This window comes from Falco punctatus (assembly GCF_963210335.1).
Source record: "Falco punctatus genome assembly, chromosome: 5".
NCBI lineage: Eukaryota > Metazoa > Chordata > Aves > Falconiformes > Falconidae > Falco > Falco punctatus.
This window is the reverse complement of record NC_137584.1, coordinates 37,181,656-37,206,414: the sequence shown is the minus strand read 5'-3', so window position 1 is coordinate 37,206,414 and position 24,759 is coordinate 37,181,656. Positions and strand designations below refer to the sequence as shown.

Below are 24,759 nucleotides of genomic sequence, written 5' to 3'. Positions count from 1 at the left end.
GGAAGGAAAGGAAAGGAAAGGGAAGGAAAGGGAAGGAAAGGGAAGGAAAGGGAAGGAAAGGAAAGGGAAGGAAAGGAAAGGGAAGGAAAGGAAAGGGAAGGGAAGGAAAGGGAAGGAAAGGAAAGGGAAGGAAAGGGAAGGAAAGGGAAGGAAAGGGAAGGAAAGGAAAGGAAAGGAAAGGAAAGGAAAGGGAAGGGAAGGGAAGGGAAGGGAAGGGAAGGGAAGGGAAGGGAAGGGAAGGGAAGGGAAGGGAAGGGAAGGGAAGGGAAGGGAAGGGAAGGGAAGGGAAGGGAAGGGAAGGGAAGGGAAGGGAAGGGAAGGGAAGGGAAGGGAAGGGAAGGGAAGGGAAGGGAAGGAAAGGAAAGGAAAGGAAAGGAAAGGAAAGGAAAGGAAAGGAAAGGAAAGGAAAGGAAAGGAAAGGAAAGGAAAGGAAAGGAAAGGAAAGGAAAGGAAAGGAAAGGAAAGGAAAGGAAAGGAAAGGAAAGGAAAGGAAAGGAAAGGAAAGGAAAGGAAAGGAAAGGAAAGGAAAGGAAAGGAAAGGAAAGGGGGAAAGGAAAGGAAAGGGAAAGAAAAATGAATGAGCCAATATTAATGAAAATGAGTAATGGGATTAGCTTTCAAAGGGAAACAATACATTTTAACATCTTGGTTAACATCTTATCTTCTGTGCATAATATAACTGTTAAGGAAAAGTCACTCTCCAATTTCAAGAGAAAAGGTCATCTACTTTTTCAGGAATCTAGCACTGGAATAATTTTAAATGTCATGTGCATTTAAGAATACATTTAAAGACCTTTTCATAAAAAATAACAATAATAAATATTAATTTCTGTTTAGCATGAATTTCTCTGTATGTTATACTAAAGTATAGATATGACAGATATGATAGGCATATACAGATGGTCATATAAAATATACATACATATATGCTTATTCTAAAAATCTATTGTTCCCTTTTAGGCACTAAAAAAAGGAAGCCCTTCATGGCAATTGCTTTGAAAACTGAATACAAGACAAGCTAGACAGACAAAATGGTTAGAGCAGAGAAGGGAGAGGGGGGAAAACAACAACCAGCTCTGCCACAGGAAGCCAGCAGCCATCCTCTAGGAGTTTCATGACTGTGGCCTACGGTTTTTCCTGCATGAAGTGCTGAACAATTTGGGGATCAGAGTATTTCCTGCATTTGAAGTGTGGATTAGTGCTTGTGAAATTATTGGACAAAAAGAAAATTATACTGAATTAAAGTAAGGGCCCAGTTCTTAATGCATGGTTGGCTGATGTGTCTGCAACACTAAAGACAGGTTACACCTGAAAGACAAAAGTGATGATAAATTTGGTAACATCAAGGAGGGGAGGGGAAATCTGTGGGAGTAAGAAAATAAACTCTTTTAATGGTTAGGACCATCCAACACCTTCTCAAAGAAACATGAACTTCTCCTAGTCACTGGACAGTCAACGTCTGCTTGCTCCAATTCTGCTAGAGTACTTGCAAAAGCCATTGCATGATTGACACAAAACGGGCATACGATGCTGCGTGACTTACACGGACTGGCCAAAGCATCACTATCCACAGGCAATGCCAGCTTTAAGCATGAGCAAGAGCACTACCAACCTCTTGGATTCACAAAGCTGCCTAGAAAGGTGATGGTCAGACCTCTACTACCATAACGGAGGAAAAACAGCAACACACAAGGTTCAGTTTTCTTCCCTCATGCCTCTCCCCCCACCCCCCTCCTCCGCCCCCAATAACTCCTAAAATCATTTGGGGAAGTGCTTACAATTTGCAGTCGATGCTTTGTCACTGGTCTTCCATTGGCTAGCCTTATTCAAGTCAAGAACACACCTTTAAATCATACAAATCTTTGCAGGATCAAAGCCTGAAAGAGGTTTCATTTTTCTACTGGAAGTATTTAGATGGTGTCCATTACCACAGTGGAGGAGCAGCTAGCAGTCCTTCATTTCATAGGCTTCTCTAAGGTAGTAAACAATGGTTACTCCCATTCACAAAAGGAAACCAAGGCACAAGGAGACAAACGCACTACTAAACCCCATTTTTAAATCTAAATATTAGCTTAGCCCTTTGCAGGGGAATACAGGTGGGATAGATCCTATTCCACAAACAGATGGGTAAGAATGTGCTACCCCTACATGCACAGATGTGTACACTACCCTGAGTCCTTATGCTTTATCACACCACAATATTCTTTCTGAACTCTTGCATATGGATTCAATTTTGCACTCAAGGCAGTGAACACACTCAGGTGTCAAAACAGTAGAGCTGCCATTTCCTAGATCTTCAAGAGGATGTCAGAAAATGTGTTGTTTTGGTTTTTTTTCCTCCTTACACTCACATACCAATAACATGCCTCACATCTGATTTATCTCCAGTTGTGCTCACATCCAGTGCTGCACCCTGGGCTATCAAAATGCCTCTTGGTACTGATGTAATTCTTGCTGAATTGTTTCCAGAAGTGGTTTGTACCTGACAGCTAATTCATATTCACGTGGGCTGGTTAATAATGACATTGCCTAGAATTTAAGTGAGGTTTGGAGGTACCCAGCAAGCGACAGAATCAGGCTCTTTGCACCATGGGAAGCTCCACCGTAAGCAATTATTTATTTAATGCCACTAATTGCACTGTGCTGGCCATGGCTGCGAGAATGACTACGTGTGACCCACTGGGAATTGCACGCTCTCACCCAGTGCAGAGACCAGGAGGCACAAAGGAAAGGGATGACGTGACACCAATGTCAGCATAGACACATACCCATGTTAGCAACAACTGCAAGCTGCTATTTTTCAGAATAATTAAGTAATAATCTCCTTAACTTTGTAATACACCAAGCAATAAACTGCTGCTGCAATTGATTAAACGCCAAAGAAAAGCTAAGGTGTTTAATCAATCACTAGAGCCACTTACGGCAAGTATAACACAAAGCTACAGAGATTATTGATATTACACAATGAGCCAGAAATGGGAAAGAAAATTATCCTTATTCCTTTCTCTGTGATACCCTGAATGTATTGTGCTGTTTCCCTTGTGCTTTCTAAGCAGCGAGTGCTTTGGCTCCACGTTTAGCTGGATCAAACACTGAGTGCAGGCTTGGTTCAGCCTGCACAGGGAAATCACAGCTACTCTGGTTTCCACGCTGGGGATCTGGCTTGGTATGGGCTGAAGGATGGACCGGGAATTGGTTGAAGCAGGTCCTAATGGATCAAACACGAATGTTTGAAGGAAAAGATGAAAATAATGTGGGGAAACAGACTGATGTGACTGAAGTGGGAAATTCCATACATTTCTTTTTGAAACGATGTCAGTGAATCAGATTGTGTCATCCGCCTCCAAGCCTGACTGAAGCTTTCTGTGTTCCTTGTTTTCACATGTATTAGAATACCAATATGCTCTGTGCAGTTATACTTCACTGATTTGGGATGCAGCCTTCTCTCAGCTACTCTAAAGGAACTGCAATGAAGTGGCTAAAGCCGTATTACAAGAATAGAATTTAGTCCTATAAATGCATATGCAGTGGATTGGGAAAAATCTGTACAAATGTATACAGCTGTGCCCGAAATAGCTCATCCTGTATCACATCAGGAGGAGTTTTGTCAGCAGCATTGGTAGATGCAAACATTTAGAAAAGTCTGCTACCAGAAAAACACTGACTTGCCTTAGCTGGGAAAAGACACAGCTCTACCTGCATAATACACTGCTGTTCCCCGTCTCCTGGCACAGACGGGGGGAATTTTTGGGATGGAGAGCCTGCCTGCTCCTTGTTTCTGTCTCACTTGAAGCCAGGCAATGTATGCTTATCATCTGTGGACATCATTAAATGTGGCACATTCTGCTATTTGCCCTGCGAACTCTAAAGTTTAAACAGAATGATGTCATTTTATTGGCCTTGTAATCATTGCTCATATTATAAAGGTCACACATTTCACATTGTGGCAGAAAATCAATAGCTCTCCCAACAGCCTCTGGGGGAAAAAAGTTTTGCTTCTGAAGAATAATATATAATAAACAATTTTAGTCCTTACTTTATCATGGCTGTAATCTTGGAGAATAGCTACAGTAAAAATCTGGCAAAGGCTGATATATAAACTCATTAAAATTGGGAAGTGATTTAGAACAGGACTTTTAAAAAGATTTATCTTGAGCTAAACAGCAAAGAGGTTTGTTTAGGTCTACATTTAAACAAGCTCCAAGAGCTCTTTAACAGCTTAATTTTATGGTAGCTGTTGGGGAATTCTTTCAGATTTACAAATCATCTATTTCTCCAGCAAGGTGATAGACCTGAGCAATGTGCAAGCAGAACTGAGCCTGCAGATAAGCAGGAAGCATAGATACAGTCTGAATGGGTAAGGGGGGAGTTATTGAAAAATATTCTGTATTGTCTAGAATAATTATGTCTAACAAAATTAAGCAAAGGCCTTTGAACATACTCTAGCTACTTATCCTTCAACTTAATTACTTAAACTAGAGAAGACAAAGGTACAGAGAATCTTTTAAGGCAAAAGATGGCTTGACTACACTCGCAAATCACAAATCAAAATTGGTGTCCCTTCCTGTTAACTTATAAAAAAAAGCTAAAACGTTTAAATACTGATAGCAGGAAAAATAACCGTAAAACCTCATCTGTAAGATTTATGAGTGGAACTGACAAAAGTAGAGAACTTCACATTTTTGGTATTCATTTGTCCTTGAAAATAATTTCCATACATGTAATACACACAGACAAGAATCAGCACCAGTGTTTGCATGCTTAATAGCGACACAACCAAATTTTCTGTCTTGAGCTATAAATATATGTATATCTATGCATTCTCCCTGCATTTTTCCTATCAACACATTCAAGTAACAGAAATTCTGTATGATTCAGTTCAAAACATTTAATAGTGAGATGCCTTGATTTGCAAAGCCGCATTTGGAGTCTGGCTAAAGTAGCTGTGTAAGTGAAACACCGCTAGCGCATCAATTTGTCAATTTATGGACAGCGCTACCGCCTCTAATTCAGGCTTCCCTCATGCTTTGAATATGCTGCCTTTAACCGGCTTGCAACATTATTTTGACTGACTAATGGTTTGGCTACAGCCTCACTCAATTTTAGATCAAATACGAAAAGCTACCTATATCCGGTACAGATGCCAGCCAACTCTTCTGTTTACAAGCTATAGTCACAAAGTCAAAACAAATTCTGGATGTTCAAAATGGAGCCATCTGTACGGAATAAACATGAAAAATGTGAAAGATTTTATGTAAATGTACATTACTGCCTAGGAACAGTTGGTTCAGCTTCCTCCCTGGCTGCCTAGTTGGGAACAGGAGGACTGACAGAGTTTGTGACACCTATTTACACTCAAAGCCATATGACTCACTGTGCCATAGACTCAAAGGTATGACATATATTTAAGCTTTGTGCTCCAAAAGGGCACTTAACTAAATGATTATTTTTTAAAAAGACACATTCAGAATTATTATTTGTGATCTTTCCCCGGACACATGGGACCTGGTGTGCATCTTTTTTTTGATGCCTCTCCGAGGTGCATCACTTCTGCTTGTGAACAGAGCCTACCAGCATTACCTGCTGCTCCCAACAGGAGACCACAGCAAAGAGCTAGCTCCATAATACAGCCTCCATTTTTTTCATTACACTCAGAATTTATTTTTAAGAAACAGGAAAACATTAAGCAGCTTAATAAAAAAAAAAAAATCTGCTATATTTGACTCTCTGTTACTCAGGATCTCATACAACTCAGGAATCTGAACATCCTTTCCTAAAAGCATATGTTTGAGCTAGCAGGAGGCTACAAGACCGCTGGTATGCAGGTATCAATTCTAGCTCCACCCTGGACTGAGGCATCTGAAGCCCATATTTTGGGGTTGGTCGCTCCCTGCCTGGAGCAACGCAACGGCCTGTCCCACAGCCAGTTGCCTGCTGGTCTCTTCACCTCGCACCCTCCCAGGATCTGCCCTATCAGCTCGACATGCTGATTTTGCTGGCTCGCTTTTATAATTAGGAACATGAATGTTTACCCTACAGTAATTGTGTTCCCATTCCACCAGAGCAAAATATTTGCTACCAGGATATATAGGGGACACACAAAAAAAATCAAATTAAATTGCTTTGTTTGCTGGACAGTGTTTTGGTCTCCAGAAAACAGGAAATCCAAGATATTTGTGTAAGATGAAGCACTTAAATGAAGAGAAGTTACTTCCTTTTCTCCCTGTTAAATTATTTTGATTACCAAAGAAAGGACTCCAGGCTGGGATAGGCAGCTTCTCACGAGGCTTAGGAGTCTGTTAGCTATGTGCTCGTTAGAACCTCCCGTTCAGGTCTATACAGCTTAGACTGAACATCTTGTTTACTGTGGAACATAATCCTTTAAGCATTGAAACTCCAGGCAAAGGAGAGAGTGCAATGTTGCTGCATCTTAACTGTCTGCTATTTGACTTTTCATCATCTTCAGAGTTATTAATGGTTCAAAACCCACATGTCTATTTATCTTGGGAGAAGCAACAAAGGAACTTCATTATATTATAGCCAACCTTCAGCTATGAACAGAAAAGACACAACACTCTACATGGAAAGTCTATTTTGTACCAAAGGGCTTGATCTATCATAATTACATGCTCATGAGATATAAAAGCATAGATGCCCAAACAGACCAATGTACATTTCTGCGATACATGCACCAAGATGCATGTACGTACTGAGGTAACAGGTTATTTACTGAGTTGTTCAAGTTTATGCAGCTGCAAGGTAATCAATTATGTAAATGATGACAGGAAGGGACATATATAGAGCAACATCATTGCAATATGTATGTCATAAGGCAAATGTTCTATTAAATAGGATTTTTTTTGAAAAAAAATAATTACACCCTAACACCGCTTCTCCTTTGGAATTATTTTATCAGCTCAAAATGTATTAACTTGCAAATCTCTGCCTTCGTTATACTATCTTGTAGATAAATATTATCTTTGAGCCTCAGCCACTACCCATCTGTCTCATGAGACAAGAAAACATATACTGTAATGGTGCTATTGTATGATTACAATAAATAAGTAGTAAAATCATAATATTAAATAAATTACATTGCTTAAACACAGTGCTGCAAATTTGTCACCAAAATTTACCTGACCAACAAATCCATTTGTTCACTTTTTACCAGGCTGTTGATACAAATAATGTTCCTTGTTCCAGGCAAACAAAATTTGGCAAGACTAGTGTAACTTATTAGGGTCAAACACTGCCAGTTTGCACCTGCTCTATCAGAAGAAAATCAGGAAAATTAATGGCTGTGAGCTTGGGCATGCACTAGCAGCTCCTGCTAATTCACCATCACAGAAATGATCATTACAAACCAAGACGAGCAATGGGATTAACAGCAAATGCTTTTGTTCATGGACAACATGGCTAGAATAAAATAAACAGAAGAGCTGTGTCTCTTATATACCCTTAATGCTATTCACAGACGGAACACAATCTAATTGCTCGGTCAAGACTATTTCTAAAGGCACGGGATCAGCAGCAGCCTGTAACGCTATAGTGTCGGAGATCACAGTTGGAGGCACAAATCTGCCTCCCTGCTGAGATTTAAGAAAGAAGATGACGAGTTTGAAGATGCTGGCTTAAATGACTAGCAAGTGAATGAAGCAGTGAATAGTGAGTGCCCTTGGAGGAACAGCTTTTCATGACCCAGACTTCTGCCAGGGACTAAGAATAAACTGAATCTCACAAGGTGCTAGTGGAGAAGTTTAAAAAAATGGGCCAACTTATTAACAGCATGGGATCTAACTTGTTTGCAAGTATCTCTGGCAGGCTAATTCAGCAAATATGTGGCAAAATAGCATGAGGTGAGAGCTACTGTTTGTTAACGGTAAATAAACGATGCAAGCAGGTTTTGGTGGATTATGTGGGAAGGAAGATTAAAAATAAAATGACAGAATAAAAAATTTATGCTCATAAAACTTAAAGTTCGCCCCCTTAACCAACTCCTATCTGATTTGTTTTAATGATATTTATTACACCATCAAAAACCAGCTTAGCAGAGAGCTGGCATTATGCAGCTAATAAATCTGTTTCTTAGGAATGTAGTGAAATTTATACAAGTAATTATCTAGGTAAGTCTATCCCAGGTTCTTTCTCTTCATTGCAATGTCTAGAGGGAAAAAAATAATAAAATAATGATAACCACAATTATTATTTATTACTACTGCTATGATTATGGTAGTGCCCGAAGATCCCAATCAGCATTTCAGTAATTAGAATTAATTCTGTCAGGCACTAGTTCTTTCTTATTCAGCTACAGGGTGTTGTTAGTGCTTTTCTACGGTCTATGCAGAGCCAGCCTGTACTCTGGACACCAATGAAAGGGAATATATTGCATTACCTATGGCCGCAGTATATATGGGTAAGGGCAGGTAAGCTCTTCTCACCCCATCAATCCCTGCCCACACCACCGCACAGAACGGCTTGGCATATTTCAGTCAATGAAGCTTAGTGCTATACAAGCAAAAAGAGGGGATCGTGCTCTGATATGATCATAACCTGGTCATATTAATTCAAATTTGTTATCCCAATCTGGCAGTGGCTAATCCTTGATGATTTAAATGAAAGGAAGTGAACTGCTGATCCCTGGAGCTACCTGCGAGCACACTGATTTGATTACCCTTGGTTTAGGGCAAGACTGGCTTTTGGAAGTAGCCCAAAAATGACAGCTTCCAAGAACATTACTCCAGTTTCTATGCCGTGGAAGTTTTTTTCATTGTCTTTGATCCATTTAGCTTCAACTGCACCTCGTTAGATAACTGTTCCCTTTCACCCCTAAATTTCAAGTCAAGCCTAGATGGGGCTGTGAGTTGTAGGTAAATATAGGTAGGTCACTGGCATCGACATCTTATGAGTGGTTGCATGACAGCCGCATGGCTTGCGGATAGGTCTAGCCAGAGCAAGAGAGGTGATTAGTCTGTCATTCCTTGGATAAGATTTGCAGGATTTATAGTTGTGTCTAAAAATTATGTGAGCGAGAAGCCCAAACTACAGTAAATAGAGATGCTGTCAATGAGGGAGAGGAGCGAGAGGTTAAGTGATTCTGCTTGATGCCTCTGCAAGCTGCAGCCATTATAAGGCAGAAGCTTAATTTCTGCGCTGCACCTCGAGGATTGGGAAGGAGCCTTTCTGTCCTCCTTGCCATGGTTTCTCTTCTGAGCAGGGCACATTGATCTCTCCCTCCTTTCAGAGCAGCATCCAGTCCCAGCCACTCACCAGCCTAATCCACAGCCATGCTCGCCAGGCTGGAAATAGCCAGGCTGCAATGCCTGCTACAGGGTTTGTGGCAGTTCCTTTGCCTGGCAGCCCAGCACCACCACCGAATATTTGTAAGCTGCAATTCATTTATGTAGAGGACCATACATTTTTGCTTGATGAAAACATGTTTTCCAAGGCCTGGCAGCTGCAAAATTTGAAACCCAGCAGGCAGCTCTGACAGGCGGGTGGGCGGGCGGCTGCTCGGCCAGGCAGAGCAAGCAAAGTGCGCTCGCGGAAAGGGGCCACCAAAAGCAGAAAGCTGTTTCCTGGGCCAAGATTTTGCGCCCAATGCAGAGCAATTATCAGTCCCTCATTTAAGAGAAAAATGTCATCCATAGCATAATTTGCACCTGCACCCTGGCAGTAAAGAGTGAAGAATATTTTGCATTCCCAAGCAACCTCCCATTCTCATAGACTCTTTTAAATGGGTTAACAGAAACCACTGGTGCTGCCTAGTCACAATGTACCTCTCCTGGCACCTGAAACAAACATCATATTTTTAACTCCATTCTCCTCTGTTTTTAAAAAAATATGTTTTAATTTGTTTCAACAGTCATTCTGTTCACCTAGGAGCTGAAGCATGCAGATGTGGGAATACTGCCTACTCCTCTCCCGGAGTAAAAGAGCAAGGCTCTTAATAAGCAGGAAAACACGAAGGGGTCACTAAGAGTAGATTTTTCTTTCATCTGCTATTTCTCATTTTGGGCTTTTTACAACGTAAACACAAACCAGACAGTCTGTTTTCCAGACATCTAAATGCTTTTGCAGTTTTGTCAGACTGTTTCAGATGGATAGTGGCAGGTTTCTCTGTCTTGCATCCAAATGCTGCCTTTCCACACAATGGCGTAAAATGCAGAATGACATCTCTGTCTTCAGTGTAGGTGTAAAGCAAGAGGAATTGCGTCCTCTCACCCTAAATACTTTACTTCTCCTGCCCTCCTGCCCTGCCTTCAAGCCCTCGGAGAGTATATACAATGATTATTTTTTTGTTGTTGTTTTTCTGGGGGGGAGATAAAATATCTGAATGCTTGCAGAAAGAGGCAAGGTATTGTGGAAAAGCAATTTGGCCATGAAGTCACTAGCTCTGCTCCTAAGGAAAAGAAGGATGAACATAGTGTTGCCAGATTACGCTGCATCAAAAACGCTTGCTTCTGGTGACCGAATCTCTTTGTGTATGTGACTTACTGCTCTGTGCTAGTGGAATCAGGCAGTCAGAATGACTTCAAGATTAGAAAGCATCATTAAAATCAAATCTTGAAAAGATAAAGATTGTAGAACAGGATCTGTATATCTTTAGTAACTGACCACAAAGAAATAAAACTAAAGTCTGCTTATAAAGCCAGCATTTGGCCAAGAAGAGACTTTTATATCAAGTCTTCCTATTAATAATGTCATATTTGGTAGAGATTCCAGCACTTTGGGTTGGGTTAAGAAGAAAGCAGCAAATTAAAATGTTCCGGTGAAACTTTGTTACGGAAATACCAGACATTCCATTTATCCAGCAGCTGTATTTGTCTATCCCAAATACAGCTGGAAAAAAAATATTATGCCTCTTCATGGGATTTTCCATTCCTTCTTTCCTTCCAGAACACATTCTTCTACCATTTCTTCTAGGGCAGATACAAAGACACAGAGCTCATTTCTCTCCTCCCCCAAACCAAGAATGGTTTAAATAAGGAAATATGTGCTCTGTGAGAGGGGCATTTTGGAGATTTTTTATTTTTAATGGATCCTCATCCATTTCTTTCTTTCTGTGTAAATATATAAGCATACATATGTGACATTTAGACAAACACTAGCTTCCAGAAGGAATCATTCGTGTACTTTTAGCCAACTACAATTCAGACTGGGTGACTGGCCTTTCCCTCTGGGCAATGAAAAATGAGCATTTCCAGAAGGCAGTTCATACTATTTACCATAAGGTGGGTTGAACCACCCATCCTGCAGACATTCCAGTGCTCCCCCATGACTGCAGAGGAAGCCCAGATAACCAGCTAAGGCTGGATCCCTGAAGGAAGCGATGTAACACCCATAATAAGCAAACCACCTCACCTCTCTCTTAATAGTAAAGAGGGATGGCCTCCTCCTCCACCTCATATCTTAGACTTTTATGGTGAGAAGACTTGCCTCCTGGAGAGGCCTTCCCTCCCTCTGCAGGCTAGAGTCATAATCTAGAAGGTGAGGTTAGAGTAAAACAGCCTCAGATGCCAGCACCTGAATGTTGGTTGACTAACAGCGAGAGATGAGCATCTCTCATTGCTCCAGAGGGATCTCCTACCCGCCTGCACATCAATAGCTGAATTAGGAGAAGAGGCTCCTTCTGGAAGCCTTCAATGTGCTTCTCTTCATTGCCTGTACCATAAATTAGGCCCTTGCTTTGGGAAGGCTGTTCTCTTAAATACCTAAAATATAGGTGCAAATCAGAGGGCAGTGCACTCAAAATACATAAGATGGCATTTAGGGAACACAACCCTATTCTGGCTGCTATTATAATCCATTTTTTCCCTGAAGTCTTACACTGCAGTAATCTCGTACACGTCACAGTTTGAAGAAGCTGACTAACCACATGATTCCCCTAAGCACAGATGACATGTAGCAACTCCTGTACATGCTCTATGTCTGAAGAAGCAAGCAGTAAGGCAAAGTACTCAAACCCAAACCTGTCATAAAGTGGGCTCAAATATTCAACCCCCCAAATTAAGAAAAATTTAAAGAGGATTTTATGAAGAGAACTGAAGAAAACACTGCACTCCCTGAATATGTTTAATATTGTATAAAATTGTTCCTGAGACTGGTAGCGACAGCACTGCAGTCCCTGAGGTTATTGCACTATGTCCTACTGCGGGACCAGCCCTGGACATGCATCTTCATCCATCCCCATCCATCCCCTGCACTTCACTTCCCTCTCTTCGTGGGCACAATGAAGGGGAACAGACGTCTGGAACATTTCGCACCTGCTGTTCCTAATACACCTAATCCTTTTCAGATGATTTCGCACTGAAAAGGACTAAGATTGTTTTTTATGGTCAGCTCCTGTTGGGAGGGAGATGAACATCGAGTCCTGGCTTAGGCTCAAGTGCTGCACAGCATCTGATGGGGTAGTTAACCATTTCCAAGAGCACAGTGCCTGCTAACTGGCTTAACCCAACCTCAAAAGGGCCACACTCATATATTGAGAAGATAAATTACATGGAACAAGGACTTTTCTGGACACGGACCAGAATGCTCAGTGCATTGCAGGATCAACCATTTTCTGAAAAACTAGGGGGGTTTCAAAGTGCACTCTCATTACCAAATTTGTTTCATAAATAATAACTTCAGATTTTTTTGGTTAATCAAACCTGGCTATCTTTTCACTACAGTGCAATAAAAATAACATATTCTTTTCCCCTGCTATGGCTAATTCTTATCAAATAGTTTTCCTCAAGACAGGCAATAACTCTAGTTCTATTATGCTTTTTGTCTATATTTTGGGTTTTCTTGAGGAAGGAATAAATGATCTTATTTGTTTCTGAACATTTCCCTTTTATTCTTTTGAGACACTACTTGCTATTCTACCATCAGATACCAGCTCCAACACACAGTGGAATCAATGGCAGAACATGAGGTTAACAATAACTAGCCTGTGGCAAAGAACAGCTGAAGTAAATACTCTGAAAGATATTCTTTTCCTGCACGTTTAGATGAGTGCACATAGCACCTTCATAAATAGATCATCTTCTCATCGATGTTTCTGGTGACCCATCGGTGCCTTTGGTTGGAATGGCATTAGAGCTTAACCCTAGCATGTGCTGATTGATATGTACTTTATATTATATATAATATAAAGAGATCTCTTTTATTCTTCTAGAAGAAATGCCATTTCTTGTTTTGATTTCTATAATAACACAGAGAGCACAATATAAATCATATAAAGCCTTAAGTACTATCTCAAAAGAACTGTGAATAAATATCAGGAGAGGATTCTAGACATACTGTGTTTATAAACATACTGACTCTGTGAACTATAATGATTCTGTATTGTTAAGGGCATGATCCTACAAAATACTGAGTGCCTCTTGCAACTTGAGTCCTTGACTCTTATTGACTTCATGGGGTTTCTAAAAGGACTAGGCTTTACACTGCAAGTATCCTCTAAAAAGCAAGTCTTCAGAAATTCCACCCCATGGCCCTGATTTTATTGCTTTGCAACGACACATTTGCTCAGTTTACAGGTGAATATTTATTTTTCTCACCTGGCGGTTTTGCAAACTCAACTAGACATCAAGATGCATTTTTCCTTATTCAAGCATCATCATCGGTAATAAAAGTATTTTTGCCTTGGATACACCTGTGCAACTCCATTAGCCATCATCAAGGTTACATGCTTGGAACTCAGGTTATATATGGAAGACAACTGGGATAGAGAGACCTGACGGTGGACAAAGATCAACTTCTGGAATATTTATTGCTGCTGATGATGTGAAAGAAGGCAAAAAGTGGTGAGGTTGGCAAATGGGCTAAAACTTGCACTATTTTTTTCTTGTAATGCATGTGAGCCTTATGAGAGCAGCTAAAAGACAATAAATGCTGAGATCTAGGGTTTTGCTCTCATAGTCTCTTTTCAGAGCATTTAAAAAGTTTGTTGTTTTTTTGTTTGTTTGTTTTAAATGATATCAGAGCAGTGTTCAATCGAATGTATATCTCCATTAGATAACTAAATAATAAAGTGGCAAGATTCTTCAGTGTGCTTCCAGAAATAGATGCTGCCTGGTGACTTCTGCACACAAGCAGATGTCTTTGCAGCAAAATCCAAATGACAGTCTTTGGCCAGCCAGCTATTAGATTTCTGTGAGCTGACTCTAAGATTTTTATTTCCCTGTAGACTCTACTCCTTATCACCCTAAAAAGCATACACTGTAGCCTTAACAATTAAATGATAATGAGCAGACAGAAGAGAAAGGACAGGAGAGATCTGGCATAGCTATAGCTAGCAATCATTAGATTTACAGAGGGGAAAAGACATGCTTCCTAGGCCAACATATTTTTTATGAATAATTGATAAGGCAGTCAGCACAGTTATATCATAGAAATGTAATATATATCCATAATTATAGAACCAGCTTTGTGCAAAAGGACATAATACACTGAAAGGAGATACCAGCCAATATGCCATCCTGAAATAAAATACAGTCACTATTGTGTTAGTTGGCAAAATTTAAATACAGGATTTGAAGCAAGCAAAATGTTCTTTAATCCCATTTTTTAGCACAGTCCAGGCCCAGTCTGCTCAGGAAAATACTGCAAGGCAAAATCAGCAGCTGCATTAATTTGCTGATGATTGAGAGAAAAATGAAAGTTATCCTCATGATTTTTTTCTCCCTACTTGCTACTCTAACTTACTAATAATACGAGAGTACCAATTTATTCCTATGCAAGTATATGAAGCATACAAATTGAAAAATCAATGTAATGGAAAAAAAAGATTATCATGCACTGTTTAGAATCAATCAGCTAGAAACAGAGGGGGGAAAATGCAAAGGCGGAGACACGATGTTTAGAAAATGTACATTTTGTACCTACCCTAAGCTAGAGTGTTTGTAGGAAAAAACTACCCTTAGTCCAACATGCAGACTGAGCTATATTTTGACCAGAAAATTGTCTAATTTCCTATTTTTTTCTAGATAAATTAATCAGTTGCCTTTTCTTTTAAAAGTCCCCAAATAATAAAAATATCAATCCCTTTGCCCATAAAAGCCACACAAAAGCATGTAACAAAGATTTCAGGGTAAAGGGATTACGATACTCGAAATGCTTTATTAGCACGACATCTCAGCATCGTTCACCAGAACGCTGATGGCTTATTGTAGCCCGAAGGACAGACTTTTGTCATACGTGACAGAGTCCCTTGAAAACATTGACAGCAATAGTTTTCAGTTGTGGTCCGAATCACCATTAGCAGTTGAGTCTAAATCTTAGATCTCTCAGTGGTGGAACACTTTCTTCGGCCAAAACCAGCCTCTACTTATCAGAAATAATTACACTGTACGAGTCAGATGTGTAACAAATGGGTCTGAGTCTCAGTTTGGAAATACATTCAGAGGAGGTGGAAAGAATGGCTACTGGCTCTGTGACAGGAGATTCAATCTTCATAAACCTGCAAGAGAGGGGAGGAAAAAAAAGCGACACAAATGCGCCCTACAAAAGAACAGAGCAGATCACAGCTGGAAGGAAGGCAAACCTTTTAATCAGGTCCTTGAAATACAAGCTGCAGGAAGCTAGAACATTTTGGTGGACTTCAAACTCTTTGCCTTCAACAATAATTTTCAGGTCTGTAAACTCTTTCGCTCTGCGTTGCTGGTTCAACTCCTTCAACATTTCTGCAGAACAGAGAAGACAGACAGTGCCAGGGTTCCCATTAAGAGTTTTTTATTGTTACTTTTTACTTTTTTTTTTTTTTTTTTTTTTTTTTTTTTGTAAAGAAGTAGAGAAACAGGAAACAACTGATATTTTTGTCGGTAAGATTGGCTCAACACAGACAGTCAGAAGTTACGAACATAACATATTAAAAAAAAAGAAAAAGAAAAAAGCAGGAACCAGTAGGTCTAAACAACTGAAATATATATACAGAAAAAAAGCAAAACCAATCCTAAATTTGGAAGGGTTAAAAACGAAAACAAAATATTTCAGCATCACCAAATCAGAAACACAGAGAATGCATTATCACAGAAAAGTTAAAATAATTTGTTATAATAAAAATCAAGAGCTAATGAATTTCTATCCAAATGCAAATAAGTTTTGAACACACTAGAATAATATTAGTAAAAATATGGTATTATGATGCAATATGAGCTGGATATGGGTCAAAATAATAAAACCACAAGACCTGCGAAAATAACTTATCCTTAACATAGTAAAAATGTGTTAAGCCTCTCAGTTAACAGAATAAGATAGTACATCTAAATAATATATAAATTACAGTGCATAAAAAATTAGCCAAATATCAATGCATCTTGCAATATACGTCAGCTATATAGACTACAATTGCATATGTTTCAGAATTAGCTTAAAAGCATCCTTATGATAAAAAATAGTCTCACGCAGAGAATAAATTACTGCCTTTTATAGCAATTCCCATTTTTTGCACTCCAAGGATTTTTACCATCACAGCATTTTTATTTTTTAGCCTTCAATGGCTTCATTTACAGCAACAATCAACTTTCACACATCATGAAAGAATCGTAATGATTAAAATAACCTATGAAAGTGTTTCTGTCCTGCAATAAAGCACCTACCTTGCATGATTCCTCCTTTTATAAAGCCTATTGGTACTAACAGAATGAAATAATAGCATGCCACGTCTTCATGTGTGGATGTGAACTACCAAGCAACCTACATGTTTTATATGCTGGATGGACTTTTAAGGGTAAGACTTCCCTCCAACTTTGCAGACCAAAGTGGCTATCAAGATGAATAATATACTTTTCACCTGGGCAATAGTCTGGCCGTTCAGAAGCCAGTGATCAAGATGATAAAAGAGCTGATTTTAAATACTAAAGGATTTTGGTTTTATTTTATGTTTGCAATAGGTCAAGGTTCTCATTTTCTCGGTGTAAAACCCTGAACACATTCCTCTTCAGACAGATCTGTAAATCAACAACAGTTCTTTACACAGAGTCCCTGCTTACACAAAGTAAAAGGGACCTAAAGAGTGTAACTATAACTGTGTTTAAAGCTACTGTTGGGCTCAAGCACTTGGCTGCCAAAGCATCACCAAAAGGCTTTATGGTGAAATGAAGACCTAAACAATCTTTGTGCTCTCCTGCTTCCCCAAAGAAATCCAACAGGAATCATTTCAGCGAAGCACTAGTGGTTAAACAACAGGAAAGCATGCAAATACACAGCTGTGGCATGAAAAGGGACTGAAGTTCTCCCAAGCCCCAACATCTGTGGTGCACATTTTTCAGTCCTAAGTAAATAAATGTCACCTTGCATATTTATGTCTATTTAATGGAAACACAGTAGTGTCTGAAAGGCTAATTATTCTGTGCTGAAATGGGTCAGTGCTCTCCAGAGAGCAAGCAGATCATTAGAGAGGGCACAGAAATAACAGCAGGCTTGTGTCAGATCTATAATAGGGGAAAATAAACCACTGTCCTGTGGGTGCTATAGCAGAGACCATTTTTAACAAATTCATCCAAGCTAAAGTACAATCATATGTTTCCAGCAAAACTTAAAGCAGGATCCAAACGTTCACTCCTCTGCAGGAAAGTTTCAGGCTTTTGCTGGAGGTGTGATGCCTAAAGTCTGACCTGACCATGAATGCGACCTGACTATGAATGCTTCAGGCCTCAGTTAAATACCAAGGATGCTTTGGACAGGAGATATTCTACCTGATGTAGGGTCAAAGAGGCTAAGGTCTCTGGTTTCACAGGAACAGCACCAGGTGCTCTCTCAGTTGCGTATTTTTGGAGGCAATTGTGGAGGAAGTATTTTTCTGTCCCTTTTCTCATATGAACGATTTTTTTTTTTCTGTCTCCGTCCATTTTACCACTTTCACTTACAGCAACTACATTTTTCTCCTGACCAATTTTCTGTCATTTCATGACACAAAGACAGTTACTTTACCCTCTAAACTTTCTGATACTCTCTTATCCTCTACCTAACTGCACTTCTGTTTTCTGTCATTCCCCTTTTCAGATTTGCCCAACTGCTGTCCTCCATCTCCATCTACACTTTTCCTAAGTTCCTATTCAAGATCTAGTGCCTGTGATTTTACAACCTCCCTTGCAGAAGCCTTTCAGGACGAGGGCTCCAACCAAGACCAAGTCATACAAGTTTAAGATCACACTTACACAAGGGGCCAATCTCCATCTCACCTCATTCCATTTCCTCTTTTAAAGCTCATGACCAATTATTCCAGTGTCCAAAGAATACAACTGTATGAAGAGCAACTGCATAGATGGATCCTTTGCTCTGGGAGAGGAGAGGAGGGGAGGGGAGGGGAGAGGAGAGGAGAGGAGAGGAGAGGAGAGGAGAGGAGAGGAGAGGAGAGGAGAGGAGAGGAGAGGAGAGGAGAGGAGAGGAGAGGAGAGGAGAGGAGAGGAGAGGAGAGGAGAGGAGAGGAGAGGAGAGGAGAGGAGAGGAGAGGAGAGGAGAGGAGAGGAGAGGAGAGGAGAGGAGAGGAGAGGAGAGGAGAGGAGAGGAGAGAGGAGGGGAGGAGAAAACATAGTTGCAGTCTGAATAGGCTGAGGGTTTTTGGAGGTGAGCTCAGGGTAAGCAGGGCAGTAGAAACCATCCTTGAACTCATGACTATGGCCAAGATTGCCGACTAACAAGACACGAAGTCCAGCCATTGCAGCTATAGATGTGCTCTCTGGGCTGTCTCCAGTACCGTGAGAGCTGGTTTGAGCATCAGAGTGCCCAAATGGCTCCCCCAGGTAATGGGATGATTACCTGGACTTTACTGAGCACCGTTTAATTACAGAGTCCTGCAGTTCCTGGGCACAGTTTCTATCTACGTTCTTTACACACTTCAGTGTGCTTTATGATGCATGCATTCATTAAGGGATGCAAACCAGAAAACACAGGTCTAGAGCAGTGGTGTGATTTGGCTCATAAAAACCCAGAAATCAGGAAAAGCCCTAATCAGAAACTGAAGCTCCTCTTTTTCCTATAGACATTCGGAGGCCATATTTCCCTCCTTGTCCTGGTGACTTGTTGCAGTGCTCTCCACAGAGAGATGACTGTGAACAGTCCTGTATTTTTTGTAGCTCAGTTTCTGAACTAAAAAAGAGAAGAGGCAGGTGGAGAGGAGAAGGAAGTCAGGAGACTGCATTGATTCATCGATCTTCCTCGCTGAGGCTCCTTTGTATTACTAAATAACTAGCAGGCATTAGTATTGGACACAAGGTTATATCAGAACGGGCCCTCATTCTCAGAGTATTTGTAATGCTCACACTGTGCTTAGCCAGGCATTAATGATTTATGAGGACTCAGGATGAGCTGCAAAACAAATTTTTTCACCAGGTAATAATGCCTGCCGATGAGTTGTAAAAGGAGAGGCAACACAGTGCAGTCCTAGCAGTGAAAAATGATCGCAGCTGTCTCCTGCTAGTCCCTCTTCTGGGCTCCTCCTAATTTTCAGCATTTCCTCCAACAAATGGAATTTCCTGAAACCTTCAGAAAGGGGTGTGCTGGGAATTTCCCACTGGTTATTTATTCCTCTTTCCTTTGTTCTTACAAGGAGTATTTGCTTTGTTGGCTTTTTTTCCTCATTTGATTTTTTTTAAAAAGAGATCCAGGTAAAAATGAAGTGCAAGGAAAGTTAAGGTGCAAGGTTTCAGCAGGATGGGCATGATGTTCCCCCTCCTCAATGAATCACAGCAAATGCTCTCACATCCATAGTGCAAGGGATTTTCCTTCCTGCCTCAGGTGCATGTATGTGTTGGGATTGCAGAAACCAAGCCCGTCCTTTCTGTCTTCTTCATCACTACCAATGCTAAATCATTCTCAGTCAAAGACTGGCTGAATGTTTTCTTTATAAAGAAGTACACAGTAGACATCCCCATATTCTTCCATAATTACACGAGCCAGGTAGTGGTTGAACCTAAAGGGGACTTGACCTGAAACCTGCAAATGAACATCTCTATGGAGCTTGTGAAAGGAAGCACTTTCTATCTGGCCATTATCAGCTCTCATATTATTGCCTGAGGGCATTTAAATAATTATATTGAGAGTCCCAGAGACAATATGGGCCAGAAAGTGTAAGTGACTTTCCTTAGGTCAGGAACCGAGCCAGGAAGAACTCAGAAGCTTTGATTCTTGGTCCCCAGCTCCACCCTCACACTACATTTTCTCCCTCTTAATTAACGGATTAATTACAAATTAAACTGAAGAGCCCACAAGCCTTGGATCAAATGTAGGACCAAGAACAACTGTATAATGGTGTAGATCAAGTAAAGGGAACAGAAATTATGCAGTGAAACTTTTTTTTTTTTAAATTACTCCCGATCAGAAATAAAAATTAACAAGGAACTTATTCCCCGAGTTTATTTAGTCCATATTTAGCACAGTGGAGACTGGATACTCAAAGATCCTCTCTTATGCACATTCCTGTGGCACAATGGAAACTTTTGGGTTTCTTTCCACTTTTAATGAACTCTTCACTGAAATTCTAGTAGGTAAGGCTTTAAAAGGGGGCAGCAAGATCTAAGATACAATGAGCCATGAAATACGGAAAAACACTTTTTACAAACAGTGTTTTTTAAAATCTGCTGGAAAAAACAACCTATTATAAAACTGCAAAGGGTAATAGATGAAACATCACTAACTATTCTTGTGAAGAACATGCAAGAGACCAGTGCTTGCGCAGACAGCCTCATGCTTTCATGACTGGGACAGAAAATGTGGGAAAACCAGGTTACCAGAAAGAAAATACAATTACCTTTTTGCCTTAACAAGGAGATTAATTCCCAAGGTTGTGCTCTAGTTATGTAAAATACTCATTTTAACCATTAAGTGCCAGCACTGTCCGCACTTGCCCATTTTGATAGACAGTAGTAGAGGGCGTGTAGCTACAAGAAATGAAATTATGAAGCAAAAGACCTAGCAGTCAAATAGGAGTTATGAGTGACCGGAAAGTGTGTACCATGGTGAACCCATCCTATTGATCCACACAAGAACTCATGATTTTTCACCAATTTTGACAATTCTTTCTCCTCACCAGAATGCCCACAGACACACAGAGAACACCAAAGCCTGGAGAGTGCCACAATAACGTGCTCCATTTACCCTCATGCTGTTGATACGTAACTTGATTGAGCTGCACAAAGAGATAACAACTAAATACCTAGTTGTCTCAACAGGCCAGTCTGATGAAGTTAAGCAGACACACTTGGCGTTGCAGTGGCTGATGCTGTTCACCACTCCCCTGGGCATCTTGACACTGCAGACCAGCTACCACTGAACACCGTCCCTTAGGCTCTCCCATGATTATCAGGCCAAGGTTTAGTTATTTTCCAGCTGACAAATACACCATCAGCTACAGCAGCTTCCATGTGGTGTGAGGACAAGTACACACCTCTGGAGAACAGCTTCTTGCTTGGGACTGAGGACAAGAAATAGGTCCCTTATTCTCTTTTAGCCTGAAAGGAAATAGCAGTAGAAAAAAATGGGAATGAGCAAAGCCTGGTGGGAATCATTAACAGATGAGGATGTTTCAGATACTACCCTGTGGATCTTCAGTTTTCTTCGTGGACCCTAGAAATTACATGTCCAGTTACCTGGACTGCCTGTGCAGTCAAATAGACACAGAACCATGTCTTAGGCACAACCCAACCCATCCTCTGTGCTTAGCCAGGTAGGATGCACTATCATGGGTGTCTCTCCCCAGGGAGCACCAAGGGAGATTAGTTAATCAGCTGAAACCAGACACTTTTTTTTTTTTCCTGCAGAAGGTGAGAATTAATTTGTTGCAGATAAATACTTTTACCTTTTTTTCCTATTCAATCTCAATTGCAATTGAACTTCTTTGTCAAGAGCTGGAGAAGGGGGCGTTAACAAAGCTGCTTGCCTGTGCAAGGATCCTTTATCAGTGAGATGGGGGAGGCAGACAAATGGTGAAACACTCTCGCTCTAACTGTGCAGCACCAAGGCTGGTAACGGCTTGGGATGGAGATGCAAAATACAGGCTGTATGATATTGCTGTGTCCAGCCCTCCTCTCCCAGTCTGTATTAATTAGGCTTCCACAGGACACTGTCCTGCTCCACAGGCATCTGAAAATGCTTGATTGCTTGTGGCCATCTCCTGAATATAACGCTTTCATAAGCCCTTAAGCCAGATAAAATGAACTGAGAAAAGCTCAATACTGACTACAGGAGCACTACGAAGCTGTGCCCTACTGCGTCTGTGCTACCCAGCTACACACCCTAGTGAAGATAGAGCATATGCTGATGGAGAGGTATCACTGCTGGCACAGCTACAACACCCTCTGAACAAAAGGCAACAGGAGTCATCTTCTGCTGGGTTTTGTCAGCACAGCAATGTGAAACACAAGGTGTGAAGTTGTCATACTCCAAGCTGATACAGCTATGGCAGTAGGATTTTGTAGTACAGACCAACCTGTCTAGATCTTAGTCTTGTTGACACTGTTATACACCTGTACCACTAAAGAAAACAGTAACAGATGCTGGGGAGTGGGAAAATATTCTTAAATCCCATACTGAACAACATGTATGTGGCTGTATATAAGAATTCTGCTCAAAGGATCATTGTCAATAAGATGGCCCATTGCGCTAAATAATTTTTCATTGCTCATATAGACAAATTCTTCTCACCTTATTACAATGAGAAAGGGTCAACAAAGTCAGCTGTGATAATTACTCACTTGAGGAAGCCAACTACAACTCTATGTGTAAATGAAGCCTTTCTAAAGATATTAAGAACTCAAGGAAGTCACCATATCATGTTTTGAAACCAATTTTCAGGCTATTATCATCACTAAAACTGACATTAGGAGGCACATCAAGGATGCCTTCACACATTACAGAATTGATATTTTCCTATATTAGGCTGTAGAACTATTTCAGCATATTTTCTGACTATATCCAGAGATGAATTACACCCCTAATATCTAGAAAATCTACTTTAAATGCAACTTTGGAGAGATTTTGGTATCACAGTTACGCATAAAAATAAAAAAGGGAGTTCAGGGGCTAGAATGCCTTTGCTGCTTTCATTTATAAGGTAAAGTCTTCCACAGAATCCAAGCCTGCTAATTTATAATCATACAGGGTTACAAATGCACAGTGAGCATATGTGACTGGCTTTGAAAATGAACTGCATTTACATTCCATATATGATTGTAAAAAATGAGAAAAAATATGGAGACAATCTGATCTCTTTCAATTTCCAACACAGACTTGTCCACGTAAGGACAAGCAGTAAGACCCAAGGATCCAGTGTAAAAATGCCCACTGAGATTTTGAGATAAAGATGTAGCTTCCTGTATCAGGATCTGCTGTGGGTTTTTTTGAGGATTAACCCCTGATTAAATACAAAGTTGGCTGCAGCCTGTTCTATATTGGCCAAGGCAAACAAACCCCAGGGGATCCTAGCAAACTGCCAGCCTGGCCTCTCTTCCATATATAACATGCCACTACTTCAGTTAGCACTGTAACTTGATTTCCAGGCAGACAATAATTTTCTCTGGAGACAAAATGAGAGAGAGAGACAGGCAGAAGAAGAAGGGGGGGGGATGGACGACGGACGGACGACAAGTCTGTGAGCGCTGGAAACACAGAATAGCCCAGATTCAAAGGAAAATTTAGTTCTGATTGTTTTATTTACCAGCAGGCAGCCCTGAATATCAATACACACTTAAGGGAAGGCTAAAATATTTATTACTACGTGATCTGGGATGGATTCAGTATTACCCTAATTGCTTGTAGCAGAAGACTAGCAGATAGCTTTTAGACCTTTTTGATCTCTTTATGTAGTGCAAGGCATTAGCTAAACGTTTCCTAGTTTTGAAGGCTTTGAACAAGGAGCACCCATCTGTGAAACCAATAGTGTAATCAACAGGCTGCCCGACATGTCAGCAATAGTCAAATGCTGACCAGTTTTGGTGGTGCAAGAACAAAAGCTGTGAATTTGTATTAACAGCAATCAGTCACACATGTGTGCACATGTACAGCCCGCAAACAAAAAGCTTCTTTTCCAGAGTTAAGAAAATAAGAAAAGACAGGTTTCTGAAGATAAATCAGTGATGCACCCAGGACAAATTGTACGTATTAGAGTAAAAAAAAAAAGGAAAAAGATAGTAACTGTGAGGTTTAACACCTGACAATCAAAGACATCAAAGCACTTAACATACATTAATTAGCAAGGAGGGGGGGATTCCCCCACCCCTTGAAAACAAAAGCAGTGCTGCCCAGTTTCAACAGGGGCAGGACTTAGTCTGTAAGTGTAATCAACACAGTCCTTTGAAATAAATCCATCTTTACTGTCACGTGGTAATGCACCTATTTTCTAGCATTCATATGCTGCAGTATGATGTCTAATGAAAACAAAACCAACTCAAATAATTGGCACTGAAATCTCACCCTTTCAGAAGATATTATGTATCATTTATAAACAATAAGGTACTACATCTAATTATTTAGGCCTTTATACTCAGTGGATGGCTTAGTACCAGGCATATGATATGCACTGGGTTGAATGCATGTGACAGCATCTCTTGGTGCAGCGGACATCTCATGTGATAGAGAACTGTTATTTTGGTACACACTGTGTCTCCACAATGAGTCTCAGCGATTCATTGTATTATCAGAACGGACAAGTGTAATCAAACATTGCAAAATAAAATAATGAAAACACTGTCAGTCAGCTCTAAGCCCTCCCTCGGAGAAGTCTGCAACCCAGCAACTCTGCTTCAGCAACTGGTTCCCTGCTCTGTAGCTTCAGCGTAT

The 24,759-nt window shown here is 40.5% G+C and overlaps 1 protein-coding gene across 7 annotated transcripts in view; it reads right to left on the bottom strand.

The window, feature by feature from the left end:
* The window catches only part of KLHL29 (kelch like family member 29), a 410,536-nt gene that overhangs the window by 61,539 nt on the left and 324,238 nt on the right, over window positions 1–24,759 (bottom strand). For all 7 annotated transcript variants that reach the window (XR_013928324.1, XM_080388502.1, XM_080388499.1 and 4 more), the window contains one exon: window positions 15,530–15,668. Coding sequence is in view for 6 of the 7 variants with exons in the window: in XM_080388502.1 (XP_080244628.1) it covers window positions 15,530–15,668 (139 nt within the window). In the remaining variant the exon portion in view is untranslated. The remainder of the gene's footprint in view (window positions 1–15,529; window positions 15,669–24,759) is intronic.